Source organism: Lycium barbarum, chromosome 9 (genome assembly GCF_019175385.1).
Source record: "Lycium barbarum isolate Lr01 chromosome 9, ASM1917538v2, whole genome shotgun sequence".
Lineage (NCBI taxonomy): Eukaryota > Viridiplantae > Streptophyta > Magnoliopsida > Solanales > Solanaceae > Lycium > Lycium barbarum.
In genome coordinates this window covers 913521-939770 of record NC_083345.1, presented here as the reverse complement: position 1 = coordinate 939770, position 26250 = coordinate 913521, and the positions used below count along the sequence as shown (strand labels likewise).

The window sequence follows — 26250 nt, the reverse complement described above, 5'->3', positions numbered from 1 at the left end:
TAAAAACTAGTCTCCAAACTTGATGAAAAACTACCAAAAATAAATATTACAAACCCTAAAAGTGTATTTATATCATTCCAAAAAACGGGAACAAAATCTGGACCAAAATACCCTTTTGCACAACATGCTGCACCACATGCTATTCGCATGTTCAACATGCTAATCGCATGTGGTGCCAAAACCGTAGCATGTGGTGACAATTTTCTCTGTCACCACATGCTGCTCGCATGTTGCACATGCTGCGCCATATGCTATACTCTGCGTGTAGCATATGGTGCCAGAAAGTATGAATTTGTTCTATTTTTGCTCTATTTTGGTCCGTTTTGCTCTCCGGGCATCTTTTCCTACAAAACAACATAAAAACACAAAAAGTAACAACAAAAGTGCTTAAGAAGTCACAAAAGCTTAAGGAATTAGCGTCGAATATCGCGTAATTTCACGACTCATCAATAGAAGAAATCAAAGAATGTAACTTTAATTTCTTGAGTACCATTAAAAAAGAAGAAAAAAAGATAGTACAACTCATGTTAACTAAACTGTACAGCATTGTTGGGTTGAATTAAAGTGAAAATCTAATATCATTTCCCTTCTGTTTAAAGAAAATTACTACAGCATAGTAAGTCTTTTTTTAATATATATTATGGAATAAAACATTAGTCCACACCGATAAAGTTGATATCTTTTTCACTAAAGCAATAACAAGCTCAGTATAATCTCACTTTATGGAGTTTGGTGAGAGTAGATTGTACTCAGATTTAATCTATCTTGAAAGATACGACGACTGTTTTCGAGAGACCGAGAATCTTTTTCCACTAAAGCAATCAATAGGGATGAAACACGATTATCAATTAGTAAAGCATCTTTATTAAAGCACTAATGGCTGTTTACCTACCATTGTTAAAGCACTAATTGCTGTTTACCTAACATTAAAGCATCTTTTGTTGATCCATTATTAATTTTCATACTCTCTTAAGGTTGTTATGAAAATTTTCAAGAAAAAGTATTCATTCACTGGAATTAGTATATAGTATCACGTTAACAGAAGACGGGCTCATTCAGAATTTGAACTTTATGGATTCAATTCGAATTCTATCACAATTCGTTTGATTTACTGGGTTCGGAATCTATTATTTTACTTATTTAAAATGAATTTTTGTTACCACATATACACGGTTTGAGCCCAAGCTAGGGGTTCGGATGACCCCGTAACATGTGCTCTAAACCCGCCCCTGCAGTTAGGGGTGTGCATGGTTCGGTTTGGATCGGTTATTGATTAAAACCATAACCAAACCAATTTAGTCGATTTTTAAATGTCTAAAATCATAACCAAACCAAATAAAATAATAACCACCGGTTTGGTTATTGTCGGTTTGGTTCGGTTTGATTGGATTTTTCGGTTTATGACTAGCAGCTATGAGACTTATCAGTAAAACATTAAAAAGTTGAAAAAGACATGTCTTTTTTTTTCTGTTCAAAATGATAACTTTTAGTTATCGTTTAAGGTGGAACATAAATCATAGAAATATTTTCGCTATTAGTGATAGTATCATACTCAAGTTACTCAAAGTTGCTAAACTATTACATGTAGAGCTAAAAACTAAGCAGTGACTACACCATTTTTGTCATCTTAATACACATGGGCGGACCCATGTGTAAAGTTTGGGTGCTCCGGCACCCATTAAATTTAATCACGGAGTGTATAACTGTATAGAAAATATAAAGGAAACATATATAAATAGTTAATAAAGCACCTCCGAACTCAAAATTTCAGGATCCAGCACCCCCGAACTTAAAATTTTGGGTCCGCCACTGTTAATACACATACCTGAAAATAAAGTAGGGCATAGGAGTTTTTAGTTGTTGTTACAAACATATATATTAATTAAACATAAAGACTACCTAAAATAAAAATAAAAATATATGAAATAAAAAAACTTTGTGTAATGATCCCAAGCGGGCAATACTTGCATTTTGTCCTCAATTCTCCCATTTTATTAAAAACACTTTGTGTAATGATCCCAAACTTCAGATGTTTTTCTATCATTATCCCCAGGGTTAGGGTCTCGATTACAAAGAGTTGTTCTTTTCTGCCTTTTAGGAGGATTACCCACGGAAGAAATATTAGGGCATTACCATGTGCTTGAGTTACAGTAAATGCTGATGTTACTGAAGTAACTTCTATAGGAACCTTCAAATCTACAACCTCTGTCCTTTTCACATGAAAAATATTAGAAGTTTAGGACCTATTCAAACAAGAAAAAAAAGGTATAAATTCAGGAAAAAAATAAGAAACAACCTAAAATCAAATGACTGATAAAGAAAGGCTAAAAATTTAAGTTAAAGGCATTAGACTCTAACGTGAGCTTCTGTTAGTAGGTTTATATTTAACACTTAAAGAGTTAAAAGACTTAAAGACATGGGCTTAGACATATTCTTAAAAACATGGGCCTTAAATAATCATGTGAAATAAGTAGACCAAAAATCAAATTAATGATTAAAAGGTATAAAATATTTATAATTATTTATGAAAAACTAATATTATACATATAAATAATTATAAAATTTATGTATATAATTTATCAATTTGGTTCGGTTATTTATTCGGTTATTTATTCGGTTATTTATTCGGTTATTTTTTACTATAATCATAACCAAACCAAATATTATCAGTTTTCAAAATTTAAAACCAAATCAAATTAAACCAAATGTCGATTTTTTTATTCGGTTTGATTAAATTTTCGATTTGGTTTTGATTTTAACTAAAACCGTAAACAGCCCTACCTGCAGTTGCTAGCATAGAACAAGAAATTAAATTTGATCTTCTGCAGGTACTTCAATTAACTTTCTCTAATCTCAGTTGGTACGTGACATTGGAAATATTCGACTATATCTTTGGTTGGATCTAAAGGTAATTTTCATTTTGTTTCCGAAATTTGATGTTTTCTTATATAAAAAATATATTTTTCAACAAACACCAAGAGTACGGATTAGTTTTCAGCCAAAAAAAAAAAAGATGTACTCGTGTTAATTGAACAGTACCAAATTTCTTATATTATTTGCAAAAAAAAAAAAGGGGTGAAATTCAAGTTTCTACAGAAGTAGGTCCTTTTATATAATATTTTCTCTGTCTTAAATTATCTGTCATGTTTACTAAAATAGTTATCTCAAATTATGTATTATGTCAATTTTTAAGCAAATTATTACTCTCTTTTTTACCCCCATAGGTTTTCGGAATCCGCTTTCAATTTTAATTTTAATTATAATCTCTTTTGCTCCTTTTTAAGATTGGGTCAGAAAATTGAAGATTCTAAACAGGCAAAACGGAAGTCAAAATTATAAATTGGTTTCCCTAATATCTTCATGAAACCAATTTGTAATTTTGTCCATTTTGGGGTTACGAATATACTAAATATGATAGAGGACGAATTTGTGTCATATTTGAAACCACAACAGAGTTGTGTTTTACAAGTCAAAACCTCTTGGGAAGTTTGTGAAATTTCCCATAACAAAAATGGCACATAAGGTGTATAATCTTTCACAAGCATTATAGTTTCTAAACAATAGATATTCAAAGACATTAACGGAAATGTTACTTTTAATGAAACTAATATTTCAAGAGTTGGTGAACTTGCAGGAATTTTCTACTTACTCTACAGAAGATGGCTCAAAATGACATTGACCATGTGTTAGATCATCTAAGAAGGATCGAGAGGATAGGTGATTTGAGGAGAGGTGATTTGAGGATAGCTGATTTGAGCATAGCTAATCTGATAACCCTCATACTTGAGATGCTTGAAATGCGGCTAAGATTGTTGAGAACCTTTATAAAGTACCATCATATTCCTTCGCCTGAATCCTTAGTCAAAATCACAAAGATCGCCCTGTGGATTGTGGAAAAGCTTCCCCTAGTATTTGATTGGATTCCATATGACTGTGAAACTGACCTTGATCTTGAAAAGGTAGTACTAACGTTGCTGGAATCCATTGAAGATAATTGGAGTTTAAGGTACAATTATGAGTTGAATGATTCAGATCTGTCGGAATATATGGATTGCCTTGACAAGAACCTAAATGATGTACTAATGTTCCTGGAATGGACTAGGTCTGACCATCTGGAATGGACTAGGTCTGACCATCTGGAATGGATTAGGTCTGACCATCTGGAATGGATTAGGTCTGACCATTCTTTGACGAATGAAAAGATACTTGAGATAACTCTATTTAGAAAGCAACTGAAAATTGTTCAAAAGAAAATGAGATTTTTGAGATACTTATACGTCTCAGAGATAAATGGTTACGTCGACCATGAGAAACTGGAAGGTCTGGAGACCCGAATTCAGCTCATGGCTGACAATGTGGGAGACTTCTGTCTTGCTTTTTGGAGTATAAAGGAGGAGGGGGATGTAGATGATACATCTAATATCAAGAGTAAACCTCCTTATCTATTAGGCTTGATTGTGTTAGTGGAGCTGGAAATGAAGAAGATTTTTCTTGGTGAGCTAAAGGCTTCAAAGTTTACTCAATCAAGGACTTTCAAGGACAAGAAATTACCAAAAGGATTTTCACATCATCTCCACAGTCTGCTGATGTATCTCAGAAACCAAAAGCTCCAGAACTTTCCTAATAGTGTCTCTGCTCAAAATATTGATGTGGCAATAGAGTTCTTGTTGGTATTTCTTGATGCTGATGTGTCAAATCATGTTATCAATGGTACCTGGTTGAATGAGGTTATGGAAAAGGTTGGAGCTATAGCGGGTGATGTTCGATATGTAATTCAAAAGCTTCTTCCTAGATCTATAAACGAAGATGACATTAGCAAAATAAATATTTGCTCGATACAGATATTGGAGAAAACTAAAGATCTGAATGCACAAGTGGAGACGTACTACAAATCCTTAAAATTCACTCCATCTCAGTTCCCCATGGTTGGTGGATTGAGCTTTCTGGATTCTGTTTTGAGGAAATTGAATGAGATGTCGAAATCTGAATCAGGTTTAGTTTTCGTGATGAAACCTGATATTAGTAATTTAGTGAAAGAACTATCATCTCTTACATCCATTTTAGAGAAGGAGCTGTCATCTTTATCATCCATTTTCAGAGATGTCGCAAAGGTCTACCATGACCATGAACATGAAAATCTTAAAGATCTTCAGAGGCGTACTATCAATTTGGCATGTGAAGCTGAAGTTGCCATTGACTCTATTCTTGCACACTATAATGCTTTTTGGCATATTTTTTGCTCACTTCCTACAATCTTAAAAGAGATCAAGCACATTAATGCGGAGGTGACTGAGATGTGGTCGGCGGACGTTGCTCTGAAGCCTTACTATGTGGTAGCGCCAACTAAACATCTTCCAACTCAACATAGCAATTCTGTGAATGATGAGGAGGTAGTGGGTTTTGAGATAGCAGTAGATGAACTAATTCAGTATCTGACTCGAGGAACAAGCGAGTTAGATGTCATCCCTATTGTTGCAATGGGGGGACAGGGAAAAACAACTTGTGCTAGAAAGTTGTATAATAATGACATCATTGTTTCTCATTTTGATATTCAGGCATGGTGCATCATTTCCCAAACATATAACCGGAGGGAGCTATTACAAGAGATCTGTGGTCAAGTTACCAATTCCAAGGACAAGACAGACAAGGATGACATCCTTGCTGACAAGTTGAGGAAAAGCCTAATGGGAAAGAGATATCTCATTGTATTGGATGATATGTGGGATGGTATGGCATGGGATGACTTAAGCCTTTGTTTCCCTGATGTTGTAAATAGAAGCAGAATTGTAGTAACAACTCGACTTGAGAAAGTGGGTGAATATGTCAAGCACCATACTGATCTTTATTTCCTTCCATTCCTCACACCAGATGAGAGTTGTAGATTGTTGCAGAAAAAGGTGTTTCAAAAGGAAGGTTGCCCGCCTGAACTTCAAAAAGTGAGTCTAGCAGTTGCAAAAAGATGCAAAGGCTTGCCTCTAGTGGTTGTCTTGGTAGCTGGAATAATCAAAACGAAGAAAATGGAAGCTTCATGGTGGCGCGAGGTCAAAACGTCTCTACTTTCCTCTCTTGGTGGGTCTGAAGATTATAGTCTTTCAACTATGCAGTTAAGTTATGACAACTTACCCGATTATTTAAAGCCTTGCCTTCTTTACATGGGGATGTTTCCGGAGGACGAAAGAATTCCAGTGTCTAAATTGATAAGTCTATGGATCGCGGAAGGTTTCTTGCAGAACATTGAATCTGGGAGATCAATGGAAGAGGCAGCTGAAGATTACTTAATGGATCTCATCAGCAGTAACGTGGTAATGGTTTCAAAGAGAGAATATAATGGTAAAGTCAAATACTGCGAGGTTCATGATGTAGTGCTTCACTTTTGCTTGGAGAAGAGTAGAGAAGAAAAGTTCATGCTGGTAGTCAAGGGAAATCGTAGCCAGTTTCAACCTTCTGATTGGAACGAAAGTCGAGTGAGCTTCAGTTTCAGTGAAGCTCTGAGCTCCAAAACACGGAAGCCTTTCCACCAACACTTGAGGTCACTGATAACAACCAATCATGCACGATGGTATGATTGGAATCCCTTACACGGTAAATTGGGACTTGTTAAGGTCTTGGATTTGAGTTATGGGGTCTTGGATTTGAGTTATGGTTGGAATCCCTTCCATCAGAGTACGAAATTGAGACTTGTTAAGGTCTTGGATTTGAGTTCCTGTGAAGTGGGTCCTTTGTCTTTAGCCACATTGAACCCACTAATTCATCTGAAGTACCTCGCAGTTGAAACGGCACATTTCGATTTTCATCCAGAATCACATCTGCCCCATTTAGAAACTTTTATTGTGAAGTGTTTTATGGGGCTTCCAAAGTTACCAGCGAATTTTTGGAAAATGGAAAAATTAAGGCATGTTGAGATTAATTTGAGGAATAAGCAGGGGATCTTTGAAGAATCCTCTAAATTGGAAAATTTGAGGTTATTAAGGAACGTTATAATTGAAACTGAGGATGTTGATAGCGTGGATGTGTTATTAGGGAGGTGTCCTAATCTTCAAGAACTTGAGATTACCTTTCGGTCCAATGATTCTGATATCGAGGATTATTCTGATAGCGAGGATAGCGAGGATGATTCTCTTAGCGAGGATGATTCTGATAGCGAGCATGATTCTGTAGAGATTTGTCCCAAGTTGGAGAGTCTTATCCAGCTTCAAATACTTCACCTTTACTTTCATCGGTCCTTAATTGTATCAGAGTTACACTTGCCTTCAAATTTAAAGAAGTTGGTACTAACAAGGACTCGAATGGAAATCACGGTTCCTATCATTGCGAAACTACCAAGTCTGGAGTATCTCCAATTAAAACGTTCGGAGTTTCGTCTATATGAAGAGTGGTGCCTTGGAGATATCACGTTCCCTAAACTTAAGTTCTTGAAACTAGTGTGGTTACGTATCTCAAGGTGGGATGCCTCAGAGGAATCCTTTCCCCTGCTTGAAACACTTGTTATAAAAAGGTGTAAGAATCTCGAGGAGATCCCCCCTCGCTTTGCAGATATTCCAACACTGAAACAGATTAAGTTGATTGACCCCTTCCGAAGATCTCTAAGGGCTTCAGCTGTGAAATTTAAGAAAGAAGTCGAAGAGATTGAAGGATGCGACCGTATTGACATCATTATCAAAGTAAGTAGAAACAAATTCATATGTGCTTTTTTTGAGTATCTACGTGCCTCTAATGTGCGTATCATACGTTCAATACAGGATAGGTTTGGTGGTATCCGGAAGATGTGAGTCAAGCACTTGCTTGTACCAACAACATGGTATTCTTTCAGTATTTTCTTTTTCCTTTTTCTAATTAGATGCTTGTTTTCTCTTAATTGCTCCATCTTGATGTCAAACTAACGAGGTTGTGTTTGAATTTGACAACTGCAGCAAAAGCACCGACAGAGTGGATGGAGTTCTTTCTTCTGGCCATGCTTATGCTGGCTGGGTCTATTATGCAGCAAGAAGAAACTGTCATCTTATATTGTAACAATACTAAGGTTATTTTTGATTCATCAACATAGACTAATGCCTACTCGGAAGAATTTTGTCATTTTTTTTTCTTCCTTCTATATGTTTCAGATGGTCTTCCACTGTGGTTTTGTGATGCCCTCTATAAATATCATCACTTCCTTATGCAGTACTATAATTTTAGAACCAGTCAAAACATTGTTTCTATTTTTTCTTTTGTAGCTTTGTGGTTGTTTTCCACTTTAATTGCTATAATTCCTTCATCTTGTACCTTTTATGCAACACCTGCAAAATTCTATCAAGGATATAAGTACAAACGTTATTCTCTGTTTGAATATAACACCTCCCAATCATCAACCAACAAACTTAAAATTTTAGCAGCATAGAAAACTACGGTGAATTTAGAGATGATACTCGAAGGTTGATTTGCCAGTAGAATAAAAGGCTTGATAGGCGAAGGGCTGTTGATTTAGGGCCCCTAAAAGGCCGTAGATCTTATACCTTTGGAACTGTTCTTCGTATATACCTTTGTGGTATAGAAGATTTAAACTCCAATGAGATGTCATTTTGATGGAGATTGCATCCCTTATGATTCCCTTAGTAGTTAGGAGTCGCTCACACACAGAGTGGTGGATCCAGGATTTCTAAATTTTGGGTGCTCAACTATTTTCAATTTGAAAGTTGCTACTTATACAGTTATACTGGGTGCCTAGTTAATATATTTGTATGAATTATTAGTTTTTTCTTAAGTAATAGTGTTTGTCTCCAAAAGTAATGGGTGCATATAATGCACAACGTAAATCCGCCATTGAGTCTGAGCAACAACTGATGAAGCATGTCAAGGATTCAATTTTGTTGAAGGATGAAGGCTCATTTTTAAATATGACATCTTGAACCTTTGATCACTTAAAGCTTCTAGGAAAGCCCTGATAAAGGAAGACTATATTAAATAGGCATTATTAAGCATCACGGAAGACAACATATTTGGAAGTTGAAACCAGATAAGGCCATTGACTGGAGACTTTTTTTACCAACTTCACATCATTGTGCTCCTCCAAAGTAGAAGAAATTTGGAGAGGCTTAGACATGACAATTCAGAAGAACTGTTCTTTTATTTTATAGGAAATGTGTTATAGGTACTTGAACTCAATCAAAAGGGGCAAAGTGTTGTGGAAAATGTTGGAGAAGGATATTCGCGTGAACTCAGAGCTAATAATTGCTCGATATTTTACGCTTATGGGACTGAGTTATTAAGTGTAATAATGATTAGAAAGGTTTTTGTTTTGGAATGAGATGACGCTAATACGCAAAAGATATCGTTAATGAAGTTTCACATGGAAGATTTGAATCCTGTAAGTAGTCCGATATCAATATGTGAAAAGTTGAGTAAAGATCATGATGATGTGCAGCTATTGGTATATATTTTGGATTGTGTATCTTCACATAAAGCTCAAAAGGCAAGAGACAACAGAAAAATCTGCATCGGAATCCCCACTTGAAAAACTTGTTTTAAAAAATCCCCTTTAGCTTTGCGGATATTCCAACACTGAAACAGATTAAGTCAATTAGGTGCAAAGAATCTCTGGAGGCTTCAGCTGTGACAATTAAGGAAGAATCGAAGCTATTGAAGGATGTGACCGTCTGAACCTGGTCATTATCAAAGTAAGTAGGAAAATACTCCTATGTGTTGTTTTCTAGTATCTGTGTGCCTCTAGTATGCAAACAATGTGTTCAATACAGTTTTTTTTATAGAAAACCCCAGAAGCTGTGAGTCAAGTGACCATGTTTCAGTTTTTTCTTGTTCCTTTATGTTTTTTCTAATTAGATGATTGTATTTCTTAATTTCACCATGTCGATCTCAAACTAAGAAGGATGTTCATGAATTTGAATAGACAACAGCAGCAAAAGCACACATAGAGTAGATGGATTCTGTCTTAGCAGATTGACACTACTACTGATTTGTATCATTACAGACTCATAACTGGGAGGAATTTTGTCATGTTCCTCTTTCTTCTGTTTTTTCCTCTTCAATAGCTATTTATGTATCATAATTTACTAAAACTACTGTCTTATTCAAGTTGTGTCACCTAAAATGGATATGGAATAACTGCCACATCAAATATACACTTTTAAAAAGTTGGTCCTAGGATGAACATCCAATATTACTTATATTTGGTGTTTGTAACAAACCAACATATACATGTTTGACATAAAGTTTTCACATTTCAGTAGTTAGTAAGAAATCCAGAAAAAATGTCAAGCACTGTCAGGCAAGTCATTAGTTGCAAAAGTGTGACATTTGTTTCATTCCATTTCATATACATAATGAAAACTTTCTTTTTAACAAATATCACAAGCTAGATCGATTTTTTCTTTTTAACTCCTTCGGATAATGTAGGAGCAAAATTTCAGTCTTTCCTCGCATTCTTGGACATGAAGCAGCAGGGTATGTTGTTTCAATTAATTGACTTGAAATTTCATCATTGATCTCTCAAGGGTACTAATTAAATTTTGTTGTTTTATTGGATTTTGATCGTCTCTTAAGGATTATCATTGAAAAGGGAATAATGATTCATGATGAACAATCAAGGTTCTCATCAACAGAAACCAACCTCTACCTTTAGTGAGTACACTTTAGTTCTGTCTTGTTCTTTCTGCTATGTTTAAGGAATCTCGTTATTCAACTGATCCTATTTGATCAGCCTGCCTGGCTGAAGGAGCAAGAATATTGCTGGTGGTTCAAAGATAAGTTGTGTTGAAGAAGGTAATTAAGTTGTACCTACACATGTGCCGATGCTTTAAAACTTGATATTTATCACTTGAATCTTCAACATTCTTGATCCATAATCTTATTTAGTTCTTTCCCTAATGGATTAATTTGCAACCAAAAAATGAAAGGCAGACACAAGTCAAAATTGATCTCCTTTTCTTGGATTCTTGCTTTCTTGATCAGTAGGTAATTGCTGAGATGACTGATGGCGGAGTCAACAGGAGTGTGGAATGTACTTGCCACAATGAATCTATGATTACAACATTTGAATATGTCCATGATGTATGCTTTCTGTTCTGAAGAACAAAGTTCAAGCAACTGAGTTTCTTTCAGTTCTTTAGTTTGTCTGGATCTTGTAGTTGGTGATTTGAGTTGCAATTCAAGAAGTACTGTTGTGAGGTTTTTCAGAGAGAAACTTTTGCTTTTATGCTAATAGTTTAGCTTGAAGGTAGTAGCTACAATGTTGTTGATTGTAGGCTGATAAGTGGTTAGGATTTAGAGCCCGTTTGGATTGGCTTATAAGTTGCTTATAAGCTGTTTTCAGCTTTTTTGAGTGTTTGGCTGGTCAGCTTAAAGTCATTTTGTGCTTAAAATAAGCTCAAAAAAATAATTGGGCCCATTTGACTTAGCTTATCTAAAGCAGCTTATAAGCTGAAAACAACTTATAAGCCAAAAAAAATAAGTTAGACTACCCTAACTTATTTTTTTTAGCTTATAAGCTGCAAACAGCTTATAGGCATAAGCCCATCCAAACAGGCTCGTCTCTTGGATTATGATTGTTTTGTAACTTGAAAACTGTTCATTGTTTTAATGAAGTGTTTTGAGAGAAATCCCAGAAATGAGTCGTGGTTTTTACTCCCTTGAGTAAGAAGGTTTAAAATTCATGTCTTATTTACATTCCGCACTTGTTATGTGAGTTAATAGAACCAGTATCGAGAACCTAGTTCTAGTGATTGAAGGTGTGCTGCTGAATGTTTTAGTAAGCAAACTTTTAATAGGCCGGAGATTTATTAAGACACTGTTCATCACTCATAAATCCCATTTGCTCAGATCAAAACAGTGCAGAGTCCAACGACTTTCAGGATTCATAATAATGGAAAACATTTTTTTTTCTTTTTTAAGGAAAACAAAATTCAGTAAGCATAAATGAGACTGCAGATATATATATATGAAATATGAAGGAATAAAGGATCCAATAAATTTGATGCAGTGTTTTAAAAGGCGTTTTTGGGGCGAGCCCCGGGGCGGGGCGTACCAAAAACGCCTCGGGGCGATGGGTCGGGGCGAAAGTCCCAAAAGGCGTACGCCCAGCAATTTGGGGCGTAAGCCCAGGCGTTTGGGGCGAGTTTTTTTTTGTTGGGGCGTAAGCCCAGGCGTTTGGGGCGAGTTTTTTTTGTTGGGGCGTAAGCCCAGGCATTTGGGGCGAGTTTTTTTTTGTTGGGGCGTAAGCCCAGGCGTTTGGGGCGAGTTTTTTTTGTTGGGGCGTAAGCCCAGAAAACTTCTTTAAACTAAAACGAAATTTGTTAAATAAGTCCTTAGTATAATGCCCAAATTCTCAAAAGTCAACATGTAATTACTCAAATATTTTAAAAAGGAACCGAAACATTAAATTTAAAAGTCAAGACCTTTTTTTATTGCTAGAATACCTAATATATGTTCTTTTCCAATTATTTATCTTGTCTTCTACTATCTCAAAAAAGTAACGAGCAGTCACTTATACTTGTAAGTATGTATAATAGATTGTTCTAATTAGTTTTTTTGTGAGAGTGGAGTATGTATATGTGTGTGTGTGTGTGTGTGTATATATATATATATATATATATATATATATATATATATCACTTATTCATTGTTTTCTTCAAATTTTTACGTTATTTAACCTATTTAAAAGTATTTATTATAATTATATCATTTTATAAAATACTAAAAATTAAAGTTCCATGAGGCTTACGCCTCATGCCTCAGAGCTTACGCCTCGCTGAGGCAGACATAAAACGCCTCGCCTTATGCCCCCGCCTTTTAAAACACTGATTTGACGCCTATGTCCAACCAATTAAGTGACAGAGGATCTTTACATTCGATACAATAAAATCATTTTGTCCAGTGTTAGTGAATTTAACTAAACTTATGAAACACGTATCGATTGATCAAAACCCGAGAGAGTCAGGTACATCAGAAATTGTTTAAGCAAGGAACTCATTGATATGCATCATCTATTACTATTAGAGTTGCTACCACCAGTGCTATCTCCGATACTGAGAAGAATTTGGTCAGATTCCTCCTTTTTTCTGTATGTTTCAGATGATTGAAGACCAATATCAAATGGTCTTGCACTGTGATTTCTTGATGCCCTCTATAAACGTCATGCCTTTCTTACACAACACTATAATTTTAGAACCTGTTAGATCATTGTTTGCTTTTGTAGTTTGGTGGTTGTTTTCCCCTTTAATATTTATTTTCACTTCATCCTTCAACTTCTATGTATGTAGCACCTGCAAAATTTGAGAAGCGATACGAGTACAAAAGCTTTTTTGTTTCCGGTTGAGTACACAATCATCAACCACAAATTTTAAAATTCTAGCAGGATTTAAAATTTTGATGAATTAAAGGATGTACTTCCGGACAAAAGCTGTTTTGAAAAAGGTTTTGATGGGCGCAAGACCATTGATTTAGGCCCTAATGCCTGATACCAAATGATTTGGAGGAAATCTATCTTTGTTCTGATGGTGGTGTCAATCTGATGGACGTTGCGTCCTTTGCAACTTCCTTCGGTGTTAGGAAGATGATTGATGGTTCATCTTGCAAATTCGCATAACGAAAAATTGGAGATTTCATCAAACTCTTCCAGCCCATAAAATGTAGGAACCGATGTGTTCCTTCAAAGTAGAAGCAATTTGGAGAGGCTTATACCAGTCAACTAAGCAGATTATCTTCTTTTATTTTATGGGAACCCACAATATCTATGCTAACATTTGAAGTTCACTGCAATATAATTTTCAGTCAGCACTATTTTGCAAGGTCCAAGTAAACTGATTACTGATATATCAGTCATAGAGGATAATTGCTTCAGAGAGAGAATTTTAAAAAAGAAATACAGCAAAAGGTTGAAAATGGCAGTATAAAAACCAGCAACTAAGAGCTACCAAACAGAAAACAAATTAATGAAGGAGAATTATTGGAAATTTGTTATATGTACGTGAATTCAGTCAAATTTTGCTAAGTGTTGGATGAACATTGGAAAAGAAATATAACATCTTAGGAACTTACTGCATTCCTTTTAGCACCAGGGCCATTTTGCATCCCTCCAAGTGAAGCAATGATGTTTTGAATTTGAATGAGCTGCAACAGCCGGTTGATTGTTCTGTGTCTCAAATACAAACACTGGACAGCATTGAAGATTCTCATCAGATAGTACGGCTTCTCCTCTGTATCTAGGGTTGTAGTACCTTGGATGTTGCAAGAAAGGAACACCCTTCCAACAAAGCTTGAGAGCCTATGATGTATATAGAGAAAAGGAGAAAGGGAATGAAAGTCATTCCTGTATTAATTGTTTAACCTGAAATTCGCTTATTAGGTCAAGCAATCAAATACTATATGATACTAAGGCCATAAACAATATGACTAAGCCAAATTTAATTGATGATTTGATAATGTAAATGTAACGAAAATAACTTAAAGACGATAATGAAGTAAATAATCACATTGAAACAATAAACAGATAGAAAGAGTGATTCTTATTGATTGCGGTGAGCTGATCGATAGCCAATAGTAGTAACAAGCAATGTATGAACAACGATTGTGCTACAGTATTTGGATATCAGTATGTGTCAATGTGTATCAACGTTTGTTAAAATGGTGGGAAAAGGGTGATATTTATAGGAGTAAAAAGAGCAGACATCACAACTAGATTCAACCATGAAAATAGTTGCCCACTGAACAAAGATGCATTAACTGGTGCTTATACAAACTGTCACAAGAAATTCAGATCTATCAGCAACGAAGAGTATAATATCCTGACTAAACAAAATATCAAATATAATGGAAAAGTGAGTCCACGTGTATTTCTTGTATAAAGGGCTACCTGCCAATATATCCAGAATGCAACCTTGTGAGGCATTAGCCAGAAGAATAAAGCTAGATCAGTATGCATGGAGGAAGATACTCTTTTGGCCATCAATGAAGCTGAGAAGTAGTCACCATGTTTCGGATGATTTACTGATATTGTTACAAATAGATTATCCCCGGGTGTATTTGTTTTCATGGTCCAAGTTCCTAGCATATCCTGCAATCAATTCCACAAAAACTACTATGAATATCAACAATTAAGTTAAATTCAAAAATAAGATGAAATTGATGGCCAACTGATCACCAAACAGTAAGTCCCGAAATACCAGGATTAGGATAGTAGGAAAATCTCCGGATGGTAGCCAAGCTATGTACAACGACAACAACATACCCAGTGTAGTCGTATAAGTGGGGTTTGGGGAGGGTAGAGTGTACGTAGACCTTACCACTACATTGCCCGGCCATGTGGCAAGGGTAAAAGGATCAATAGCTTGTTCAGCCTCATTACACTAGTTTAATTGTACTTGTCAGAGACCGAATGTCTATGCTTAGTTCATTTTTTCTTTTGATTAATAATGTCTATAATTAGTACTGCATCCTAAATTGTACGTCAACCTTTGCTCTTGCCTCAAAATAATGTCCGTTTTCTCTATATCCCAAGATAATATCCACTTCTCTTACAAGGAAGGTTTTCGACCATATAAATATACCACAAAAACTAAGAATAAATTCACTTTACTGAAATAAATTCACTTTACTGTTTTTAACACGAACTTTTTTTTCCATTTACATCTTCAAAAGTCAAAAAGTCAATATATCGACATATGTTCCCTCAATAAATAGTAAGCAATTCAGACTCTCAATACTATGTACAAGTTAAACTAAGACATTTAATTTCTATAAATAAAATTAAGAACAAAGATGTCTTTTAGCCAACCTGGAAGGATTATATAAAGAAAATGAGGGGCAAGCACAAGTACCCAACCACACTGCATATAGCAGTTTTAGTAATGACAGGAAACTTTAGAGACAGTGTCAAAGAGTTCTGATTTCAGTTTCTGCAAATGGTCGTGTAACCTTGGACGACACAAAAGCAAGGACTTGCCACCAAAATTGTATAAATGCCAAAAGTATCTTGGACCCAATAACAGGCAACATAGCAAGTAGTATGAAATTCTGAACCAACTCAACCTTTACAGACAACAACTTTGAGGTCTGTATAATGATAACAACATAATCTCTAAAGAGAAAGTAACATAAAATATCGGCACAAAAGATGGAATAGGAAGAACAAGCTCCATGAACAATATGAGATAACAAATCAAGAGCATTACATTGATGTTATGCATCATTTTCAAAGGTCACCAAAAATCAGATTAAGCTAGAGATAGATGTAAGTAAATAAAAGGCAAGGTCACTAAGATGGCTTACCATGAAAGGACTAACATGTAGAGCTTTTGCAACTACATCTGAATTTGGGTTGAACAAAAATGATACTCTTTCACCCCATGGGGTGTCAGTAACCTGAGAAAGAATTCAGTCAGTAAATAGCCAGAATCTTGATATATAATTTGACTTTTTGATCTAAGAAAAATGAAACTAGACATGTAGCAGGTGGAAATTAGCAGAGGCAAAACAGTTGGGTACAGTAGATCTTTCTTTTAATTTGCTAAGGGTAAAAAGTGTGAGGAACCTCTTAAGTAAACAAATTTTGGTTGCCGATATTAGCCAATGGATAATACACAGGTACTAACTCTACAGTATTTCAATTTAGGATTTGGTTACTTGGCAATTAGGATGATTCACCTCAGCAATGCATTTCTTCAAAGTCTGCGAGGAGCCTTCAGTATCATAGCAATAATACAAACTCAACGGGTTTTGCACATACCCCACACTGGGCGGTATTGTCAACAAGAAACTGCTTTAAAAAAGACGAATATCAGTCCATGAGTCCATAGCACTAAAAACACTTCAACATATTACAGTTTTTGAACCATCAGATGTCCGATTTGGTGTGCACAAGTGATACTTTGTCCATGCCAATGAGTATTTCATTAAGACGCCAATAAATGGAACTTTATTTTGACTTTAAAACTAAACCATTATCTAAGAAGAACCAACCATGGAAAACATATCTTTTCCCCTTCAAAGTGAAAATGTTGAAAATGAAAAGGCAGGCAGGTCTGCAACTAACTCAGAATAATATAATGTTTTGAAAGGAGACCCTTAGTATTAGAATGTCACAGCCATGACAGTTGCAGTTCAGCCGATTGAACAAATGCCAGATAATATCACAAAGAAAATAACAAGTTCAATTCAAGCGAAAACTAAAAAGAAAATATCCCCAAAGGATGGCCTAATTGTAGAAGAAGCTGGAGTAACTAACAACATGTTTGAATCTCAGCATAGGTGACACGAGGTGAATTCTATCTATCTGTGGAACGAACTACTTCTCACCACTAAACCCATAGCCTCATTTGTTTTTTAGTTCATAATTAATATATATGTATATTTCAGAGATTCTGCATAGTATACCTATGGTTCAGCGCAGAAAGTTATGGGTTGCTAAACACCAATTTAATTTGCAGAATATACTCCTCGCTTCTCCTCTAAAAACACCAAACTAGAAGTTAGACAAAATATAATGGTTGCTAAAATTGTGATTTAATTTCTCATTGGCCGCTAAATTACAGCAAAATATTGTGATTTAATATCTCATCAGCTGCTAAATTACAGCAAAATACCACTCTACCATCTAGTTTACAAAGCATGTACATAGACTGTATACGTCGTGTATCCCTCTTTTGTACTATTTCTTACTATCCCTCAGCAAGCTAAAATGCAGAAACAAGATGAGCAACACCTACACGGTCCAGTGATGCCAGAAATGAGTCGAGCTTGTTGAGCGGAGAGGTGATCAGATGGTATTATTAGAGGCATGGTCAAGGTCAAGAAGTACTCACCGGTCCAAAAAGAGTGTCCACTTAGCCATTTGCACACCCTTAAGAAAATACTAATTACTAAGCAAAAATAGGTATTTGACTAAATTACCCCTAATTAAATACGTACTGGGATTTGGTCACACTTAATCGGGGAAAATCTGGAAAAGTAAGGTTAATTTTTTCTTGATTTGGTAGGTGAACACTCTTTTTGAACCGGAGGGAGTAATGTTCAAGAATAAGGGCCCGTTTGCCCATGGATAGTTTTCACTTTTTTCCAGAATTTTGGGAAACTTTTTGGACATAGAATTGTTACATTTTTCCGGAATTCAAAAAACTCCAAAAAGCTATTTTCAGTTTTTCACTCCAAATCACTCACAAAAATTTAAAAACAACTCTGATTTGTATTCATGTCCAAATACCACTCTAATTTCCAAAAACCATTTTCAACTTGAAAACAAGTACTCCTTCCGTCCCAATTTAAGTGTCTTACTTTCCTTTTGGATCTGTCCCAATATACCTCTTTCTATGTTTAGTAAGTTGACAATTCAAACATGCTATATGGTAAGTTTATAACCACAAGATTCAAAAAATAATTTAGTGCATTATACACATCTTTAATTTAGGTTCACAAGTTTCAAAAGTAACACTTTATTTCTTAAAGGGAAAAGGGTAAAAAATATCCCTCTATTTTGTTTGAATGGCTAAAAATATACTCCGAACTAAGTTTGAGTCATTTATGCCCCTCCCGTTATGAAAGTTAACAAATATATCTTTGATTTGACTAAAATCCCAGATTGATTAAAATAACCCGATTTCATAAAAAATAACTCATTCTCCTATTTTAACTGCCCCGACCCACCTCCTAAAATAACTCATTCTTCCTTCTCTCTCATATTTTCTCCTACAATTCTCAAGCCGTCGATTCCATCAATTATAACCAGAAGGGAGATCAAGAAGTGGTTTTGAAACCAGAAAACATTTTAAATTTCATCTTTGTCAAACATCTATAATTTATAAACCCGTTATTCATTATTTGAATAGAAATTCTGTTCAAGCTCTTCCCTTAGAAAGGAAAGTAAAGAAAGACTGAAACAATTGATAGTCATTTCGGAAACAACCAGTACATACCTTTAAATAGTTAGTAATGCAGAGCAACCAACTAAGCAGATAAATAAATAGAGTACTAACTTATCACTAACCTATGACCCGAAGTAATGGCTAAAAGAGTTAGACCCATTACCTAACTAATTTCACTAAGATAACTTAACTGAAACATAAAATTGTAGCTCAACTTTTGTATTAGTCAAACGGCTAAAGAGAAAGTAAGTCTCTATCGGCGGGCTTGATAGCCGGAGGAGAAAATATGAGAGAGAAGGAACAATCGGTTATTTTAGGAGGTGAGTCCGGGTGGATAACATTCGAGAATAGGTTATTTTTTTATAAAATTGGGTTATTTTTTAATCAATTTGGGAATTGGAGATAAATGATCCAAAATTAGTTTGGAGTATATTTTTAGCCATTAAATTAAAATAAAAATATATTTTTTACCCCTTTTCTTTTTATTAAACTCCATTTTGGGATTTCGTAAAGACTTACACGGGGCCAGTGGTACCAGAAATGGTACGAGCTTGTTGAGCAGCGAGGTGATCAGATGGTGTATTATTAGAGGCATGGTCAAGGTCAATGAGTGCATAGCGGACGGGGTACTTGAAGGAATGATGAACGGGACGAAATCTTTCGTGCCATACAGTCCCTTCGTAAAGAGAAACAACAGAGTCGCCTTCTGCTCGGCCGCCTAGCACAAGACGGAAAGGGAGGAGAAGGGAGAGGAAGAGGGAAGTGATGCAAGTTGAAAGTATGGAGAAGACAAGATAGAATACTTCCATATCCTATCTCTCAAATCTTGTTGGTGGACAGAGCTTTTAACTGATAATATAGTAAAAGGAATGTTTGTAAGAATAGTTACTTATTATTGATTTTTCTAGACCAATGAATTTTTGTCAAATTATGTGTATTTGAAATTTTATAATAGCGTGTAATTGTGAGAATTTATTTATAAAAGGAACATGGAGATATATGATTTATTAATGTGGTATCTTAGAATATTTCAATACCTTGTTTATGAATTATGATTTACTCATTTAATAAGGTTCGGAAAGTTTTGATAGTTTTTATAAATTATAGAATTTTCATATTTATGAAAAAAAATGCAACATTAGAAATTCAAACTACACGTCTAAATAAAATTTTAACTTCAAATCACCGTGATTTGAAATCATGCTCAAATGCTATGCTAATGTTTCACATAGAAAATATAGACATTCGAAGAGGGGAAAGAGAGCACAATCATAACATAGGAACTACTGCTTAGTATTTTTAGTTGATATAATATCATAATAAAACCGTATGTTATGTTTATACAAGAAAAGAAAATTACGAAAAAAGAACATTATTATTTGATTTTAAGCCCAATCACGTTCTTTAGACCCATTCAACACAAAACCATCTTCCCTTACAAGTTACAACCCAAACACATGATGTGGTAACTTTTGGACCAGCCACTATGCATGCCCATCCATCATCAAACACGTTAAACACTGCCTCTTTTGGACTCCACCAGAAATGACACCAAAAAAGCATACCCCAAAGTGAAATTTTGTCCGACCTTAAGTTTATGATAACCAAGATCATCATCTTTAGATTGACAATGAATCCTCAACGGGACATTATTATTAGGTAAAGCACTTACTATGTGAACATGATATGTCCTGAGAAGTCCTCCTGATGTGTTCAATGGATGAAAACATAAGAGACAAAAATAAGATTTTATTGACTAGAGGATACTTTCATTTTGAGAAAATTATGTTTGGAACAAATTAAGATGCATCTATTAATTTATATGCACTACATGGAACTAAAATATGGAAGTGCACTAAATGAAAATATCTTTACATATTATAACGCACGATTTGAAAATCACTAATTAATTCCACTCTTTTAAACATGGAATAAATTGAGATTGTGTTAATTAAAATACTTAATGGATAATTGCATTGGGTAAATTCTCATTTTAATCGATCTTGTGATATTTAGCTTAAGCATGTGACGGGGGATCATACCATAGGGAGGGAGGGAGGAAAGTAAGCCTGGATAGTGGAAGAGTCGAGGGAGGCTGGGTCATTTGACGGAACTGGAAAACTTTTGCCAAAGGAAATTAATTTTCTATTAATTAAAACATGTGTATTATGTTCCTTTATATAGTGGATATATGTTATATATAAGTTATTTTTATAACTATATTTCTCTACCTCAAATATGACGTGAACATACAAATTTAAGCAAGTATGTATGGGTAGTTAAATAGTTTAAGAGGTAATATTTCGTTAAATTTGTGAAAATTCATGCGCAAAGGGATCAAAATGCACATCGTCTATCTACTATACGATTTACATATTGTAGAATACTCAAATACATAACATGTGTATTTCGATTATTATGATTTTCTCTTCATTCTAAGAGTAAATTTTTGTTTGCTAACATGTGAAAAATTAGATATATACGTTTTAATGAACGACGAATCTATGCCATTAATGGTTATAACAATAAGTAATATTCGATTATTTAAAGTATATAATTAATTATTAAAACTAAAATCAAACCAAATGTTGGTTGTTTTTTCAAATCGAAAATCAAACTAATTATTCAATTAACAAAAAAAAATTCTCAATATGCTTTAATTTGTCAGTTTTCATTGATAGCGCTACCTACGAGCACTGAAAGTGGGCAAGCCATTCAATTGAATGAGACCAAATTGCTCTACTATATACATTAAGGATCTTTTTAAATGAAATTCCAAATATAAAAGACTCTTTTTGGGTTTTCTCAAAGTTTAACTCTCTAATTTGCAATTTCTATAGACTTTAGGGGAGTTACTGCCTTCAAACCAAAGTCTTGGGGAGCAAGCAAAGTATGAGAAAACGACAAAAATGATCCCTTATGTTTGAGGATAGGGTCAAAGTAATTTCTTAAATATGCACTGGACAATTGTGATCCTATAAATTCGTCAAAAGTTAACACTTTTAGTCTCCATCAAATATTTGCCGAATTATGGCTATCAGATAGAAACATAGAACTGATGCGGAGGGGAGAAACACTGATTGATAGAAAAGGAAAGACTTTAAGGGGAACCATGAAAAAAAAAGAAATTAGGGGAAACTTACATTTAGCGGTTCAATTAGTGTAGTTTTTGCAATTTATAATTTTCTTCCTCCGTCCCAATTTATGTGAGGTTTTTTTATTTGGCATATAATTTAAGAACGAAAGAAAGACTTTTGAAACTTGTGGTCCATAATAAGTTATAAATATTTGTGTGGCTAGAAAGTATTTCATTAAGGGTAAAATAGGAAGTTGAAGTTAAATTGTTACAAAATATAAGAAAGATGTGTTCTCTTTGGGATTAACCAAAAATGAAAGAATATCACATAAATTGGGAAAATAAAAGTATTTCTATAATTTGGAGCAGTTTTTTAAAGATTTGACGAGACTTTCTTCGTATTTAAGGTTAAATCCTTTTCTCCACCATTAATTGCATCAAATTTAACGAACATAAATCGGACTAGAAGTATTAACTTTACCAAACTTAAAAGATGATAATTACTCTGATGTAACAAAAATAACAAACCCAATATAGTCCTACTAGGTGAGGTCTGAAAAGGGTAAAGACCACATTAATAAAGGCAGAGATGTATATTTAAGAAACTATTTTGAACATAACTCAAACATAGGGGACCAATTTTTTGTTATTTTTTAAGCTAAAAAGCCTTTTATATTTCATTTCCCCTTCTTCCCAAGCAATGTTCTAGAAAATAGTAGAAGAAAAGCGTTTGATCATCAGAGAAATCACAAATCCCATCACAAAATCCATGTCGATTCTATGGGAAAAGAGTGGAACATGAAGAAGGATAGTGAGGTAAATGAAGGATTCGAAGCCATTCTTCATTAGATTCGCGACTCTTTGAGGCGTTGTTCCGGGGATTATAGATTTCTGCGTTATGTCAGCCCCTAATTTCCGTAATCCTGAAATAGAATTTACATATTTTAAAACAGGTGAAAATCATTTTCACCCTCAAATTTGCTTTAAAAATTAATCCCCTAAACTTTGAACAATAGATATTCTCTCCCCCCCCCCCTCCCCCCCCTCCCCCCCCCCCCCCCTAATCCAATGCAATGCTTATTTTGTCACTGTTGACACCCAATTTTGTCCCGCCTCTCTTCCAAAATACCTATTTATGCTCCTAAAATTTTGTGGAAAATTAAAAAAATATATATATTATATTATTAGCCTTTTATCAAAGCCGGGGTTTCATTATTATATTACAGTTACTAATTATTATTATTATTATTATTATTATTATTTATTATTATTATTATTATTATTTTATTATTATTATTATTATTACTATTATTATTATTATAGTTCACAACTTTTATCATTTCAGTATTTTACCAGCTTACGCACACGCATTTCATTTATCTTTGCATAATTGAATAAGAGTATTTATTTCACTGAGGATTTTCGGAATATTATTGCACGGCTATTACAACGCCATTTTTTTTTATCTGAGCATTAATGATTGCATATTTCGTATTGAGCAATATTTTAATACAAGTTATTTAAACAGGTCCGTCGTTTAAATTTAGAAGCCAAACTATTTCGTGCACTCAATCCGTATTTTTTGACTTATCAGATCCCAAATCAAAGTCCAATAAACTCATAAATATTTTCTGACCAGCCTATGTTTTTTACCCTAATTTGTAGACCAGTCCGTGTTTTAATTCGCTAGCTATTCTTTTAATACCCGGTCTAAAAATTGACCCAGTCCACAAATGGACCGGGTCTGACTCGTTTTACTCAAAATAAGGAGAACCCTTTTAGGGTTTCCCCTCATTTTTTCCTTCCGCCGCTCCCTCAACTCCCCTTTCCCTCTTTCCCTCCTCCATCTCCGCCGCACACCACCCCATCCCCTGTCTCCCCCTGTTCTCCTTCACTTTCCTCTCCCTTTCCTCACTTCCCTCCACGTTACCCCTGACACCCCTCTTTCATCGTCAACCTCCACCACACCCACGTTTCTCCTCTGACACCACCCCACACCACGTTACCACCCACTTCATCTCTGACATCTCTCATACCACTGCCAACTCCCACGTTTCCACTACCCTTTGTTCCCCACGCGTCTTTCTTTTCATTCAACATAACGCAAAAATAGAGCCTATAAGAGAGGGGGTTTTGAATTTAAAAGGGGGAATTTTTCGGGTTCATGAAATTACCCTCAAGAAACGGAGAAAAATTCGAACTAAGTAGGAGTCGCACAAAATCCCTTAAAAAGTTAAGTCCGTTAGCCGCCTATAATCCCCTAAAATACGAGTTCGATTAACAGTTTTTATCTTGTTTTGTTATCAAGTCAAAATATCAAATCACTCTTGTTTTCTGTCGATTACTGTGGTGTTTCTACGAATCCGAACATCGCGAGCTCGAATTTGGTAGTGTTCGAGTGTAGATCGAAGATTCGAAGCCTCATTTCGCTGCACCCGAAGAAGGTAAATACTCCTCCATTTATTTAATTTTGGCAATTACTGCGTTTAGCATGTGCGTTGGTCAGTTATTATATCTTCATTTCAGTTATCTATTTGATATATGTGTGTCGATAGCTATGTCCTTTCAGTCTTATGTTAGCTTTGCTTAGTTTCTTAAGATGAGTTAGTTTAGTTAATTTGTGTGTATGTAGGTGTAGTTGGTTATCGCATAATGAATACAAGTCTTGTCCAAGTACTTGTTTAACTATATTTTGTTTTAGGCTTTAATTAACTAATATGATTAATTAATCAATTATGTTAACCATTTAAGCCTGATGTGTTGTTCATCCCTGCTCATCTTCCTTCCATGTAATGTGTTTTATCCAGCTTATTATGGTTTACTTGTTCAAAAATGGTATGGCTACCTGCTTGGTTAATGGAAAAGTTGATTATTAGCACGTAATAACTTAGAACGATTCAGGATGCCCAGCGTTAAGAATTTGACAAATTGTCCATCTGCGTTTAACACATGTCTTTGCTGGTTTACTCACTCATTTGCGAAACTTTGCTATGAGTCGTTGTGCCCATCTGTTGCTGTGATGCTGCCTAAGGCATACCGATACTTGTTAGTCGTAGCCAAAACCAGTCACAGTCCCTGTTATTGGCTTGCTAAATTGCTTCTCTGGGACAATTAGTTTAAGTCAAATGCTATGCTTCACAACGTATTGTGGATAATGTGATAAGATCTCTATGTTTATCATGCCAAACTGTGCATAGCCAATGTCTGCAAAGTGGTCAGTCCTGCTTAACAGGTCATTTCCTTGCCTTGTCTCCCTGTGCGTTGATCCTACGGCTAACTGAATATCGGGTCGAAATTCTTCCCCTTTTAGCCAGTTGTTACCTGTATGATTAAAAATAATAGCAAAATAACTCTAAAACCAACCTTACCTTCTGGTCCTGGTTAATTTTGAATGCTGGTGTCTGATGTGGTTCGCTTAAAAATCCTGTTTGGCCATAATGATGGTCACTGATTTAGTCATTTAGAATATTCCTGTTCTATCCATCTTTCTCACATGGTTAAGGGGGCTCGTCTAGCCAATGCCTTTGCCTAATTTAAATCGGTTTGGGGAGTGAGGAAGATAGCAGTACTAGTTACGTTTACCTGGTTTAAATTGGTTTGCACTGTTTCGCCTAAAATACTTCAGTTCTGTCTAGTTCCATTGTGCTCGTCGCAATCCTGCTACAGTGAGTGTCAGTTTCATTCTAGTTCTGTTTTGCTACTGTCTGTGCGAAGTTTATTAACATGAAGCTCCCTAGACATTTATAATATGATTATGCATACTTTCATAAAGCTGTCTTATGTGCCCGTTTAAATTTTAAGAATCTTGGAGCTTGTCTAATAAATTAAGCTCGCGTAATTAGTAATGGTTGGTCAATTGGTGGTTATGTTTGAGTAATATATAAACTAAAACCAAGCACGAGTAATATGCACAAAACGTCCCATTTGTCTATTTTTTATGAAATGTCCTGTTTGTACATCTTTACATAGATAGGTTCCAGTTCCCTCTTCTTTATATTTTGCATGTCTAATATTATCCGTTTGATCGTATACTAATCCTTTTCTTTCACTTTTTTTTTTTTTTGCATGACTACCGCATACGAGTCCTTGGACTCGTTCCTCCCCGCCTTCGGCGTTGGGCTAAAGCCCAACCTAACATTCTCGTGTTCAGCCTAGTCCGAGCAAAAAAAATGAATGAAAAGATTCTGGGCTAAAAGCCCAATAGCAGCGGAATCAACAACACTAAATGGGCTGAGCCCATTCGATTTTTTTCTCTTTTCCTTATTTCATTTGCATTTGATTTGTATTACGCAACTAACCATTTACTTTGCTTTATTATTATTATTATTA

The 26250-nt window shown here is 35.0% G+C and overlaps 2 protein-coding genes across 8 annotated transcripts in view; one reads left to right on the top strand and one right to left on the bottom strand.

The window, feature by feature from the left end:
- Window positions 1-1808: 1808 nt before the first annotated feature.
- Window positions 1809-19708, bottom strand: LOC132609580 (uncharacterized). 7 transcript variants are annotated; one of them, XM_060323635.1, is made up of 6 exons: window positions 19365-19708; window positions 16633-16747; window positions 16258-16350; window positions 14843-15043; window positions 14029-14254; window positions 1809-1825 (listed from the first exon to the last, which is right to left on the bottom strand). In XM_060323635.1, the coding sequence occupies exons 1-5, from the start codon at window positions 19652-19654 to the stop codon at window positions 14039-14041; spliced, it is 915 nt and encodes a 304-aa protein (XP_060179618.1). In that variant the 5' UTR covers window positions 19655-19708; the 3' UTR covers window positions 1809-1825; window positions 14029-14038. The 7 variants fall into 7 exon arrangements, with proteins under 7 accessions (XP_060179618.1, XP_060179615.1, XP_060179614.1 ...); XM_060323632.1 differs by lacking the exon at window positions 1809-1825 and adding an exon at window positions 8137-8276; XM_060323631.1 differs by lacking the exon at window positions 1809-1825 and adding an exon at window positions 12876-13253.
- Window positions 2791-26250, top strand: part of LOC132609575 (putative late blight resistance protein homolog R1B-16) — a 38365-nt gene continuing 14905 nt past the window's right edge. The window contains exons 1-4 of the mRNA XM_060323624.1: window positions 2791-2908; window positions 3635-7661; window positions 7740-7798; window positions 7911-10614. Of these exons, the coding sequence (XP_060179607.1) occupies window positions 3660-7661; window positions 7740-7769 (4032 nt within the window). The 5' untranslated portion in view covers window positions 2791-2908; window positions 3635-3659 and the 3' untranslated portion in view covers window positions 7770-7798; window positions 7911-10614. The remainder of the gene's footprint in view (window positions 2909-3634; window positions 7662-7739; window positions 7799-7910; window positions 10615-26250) is intronic.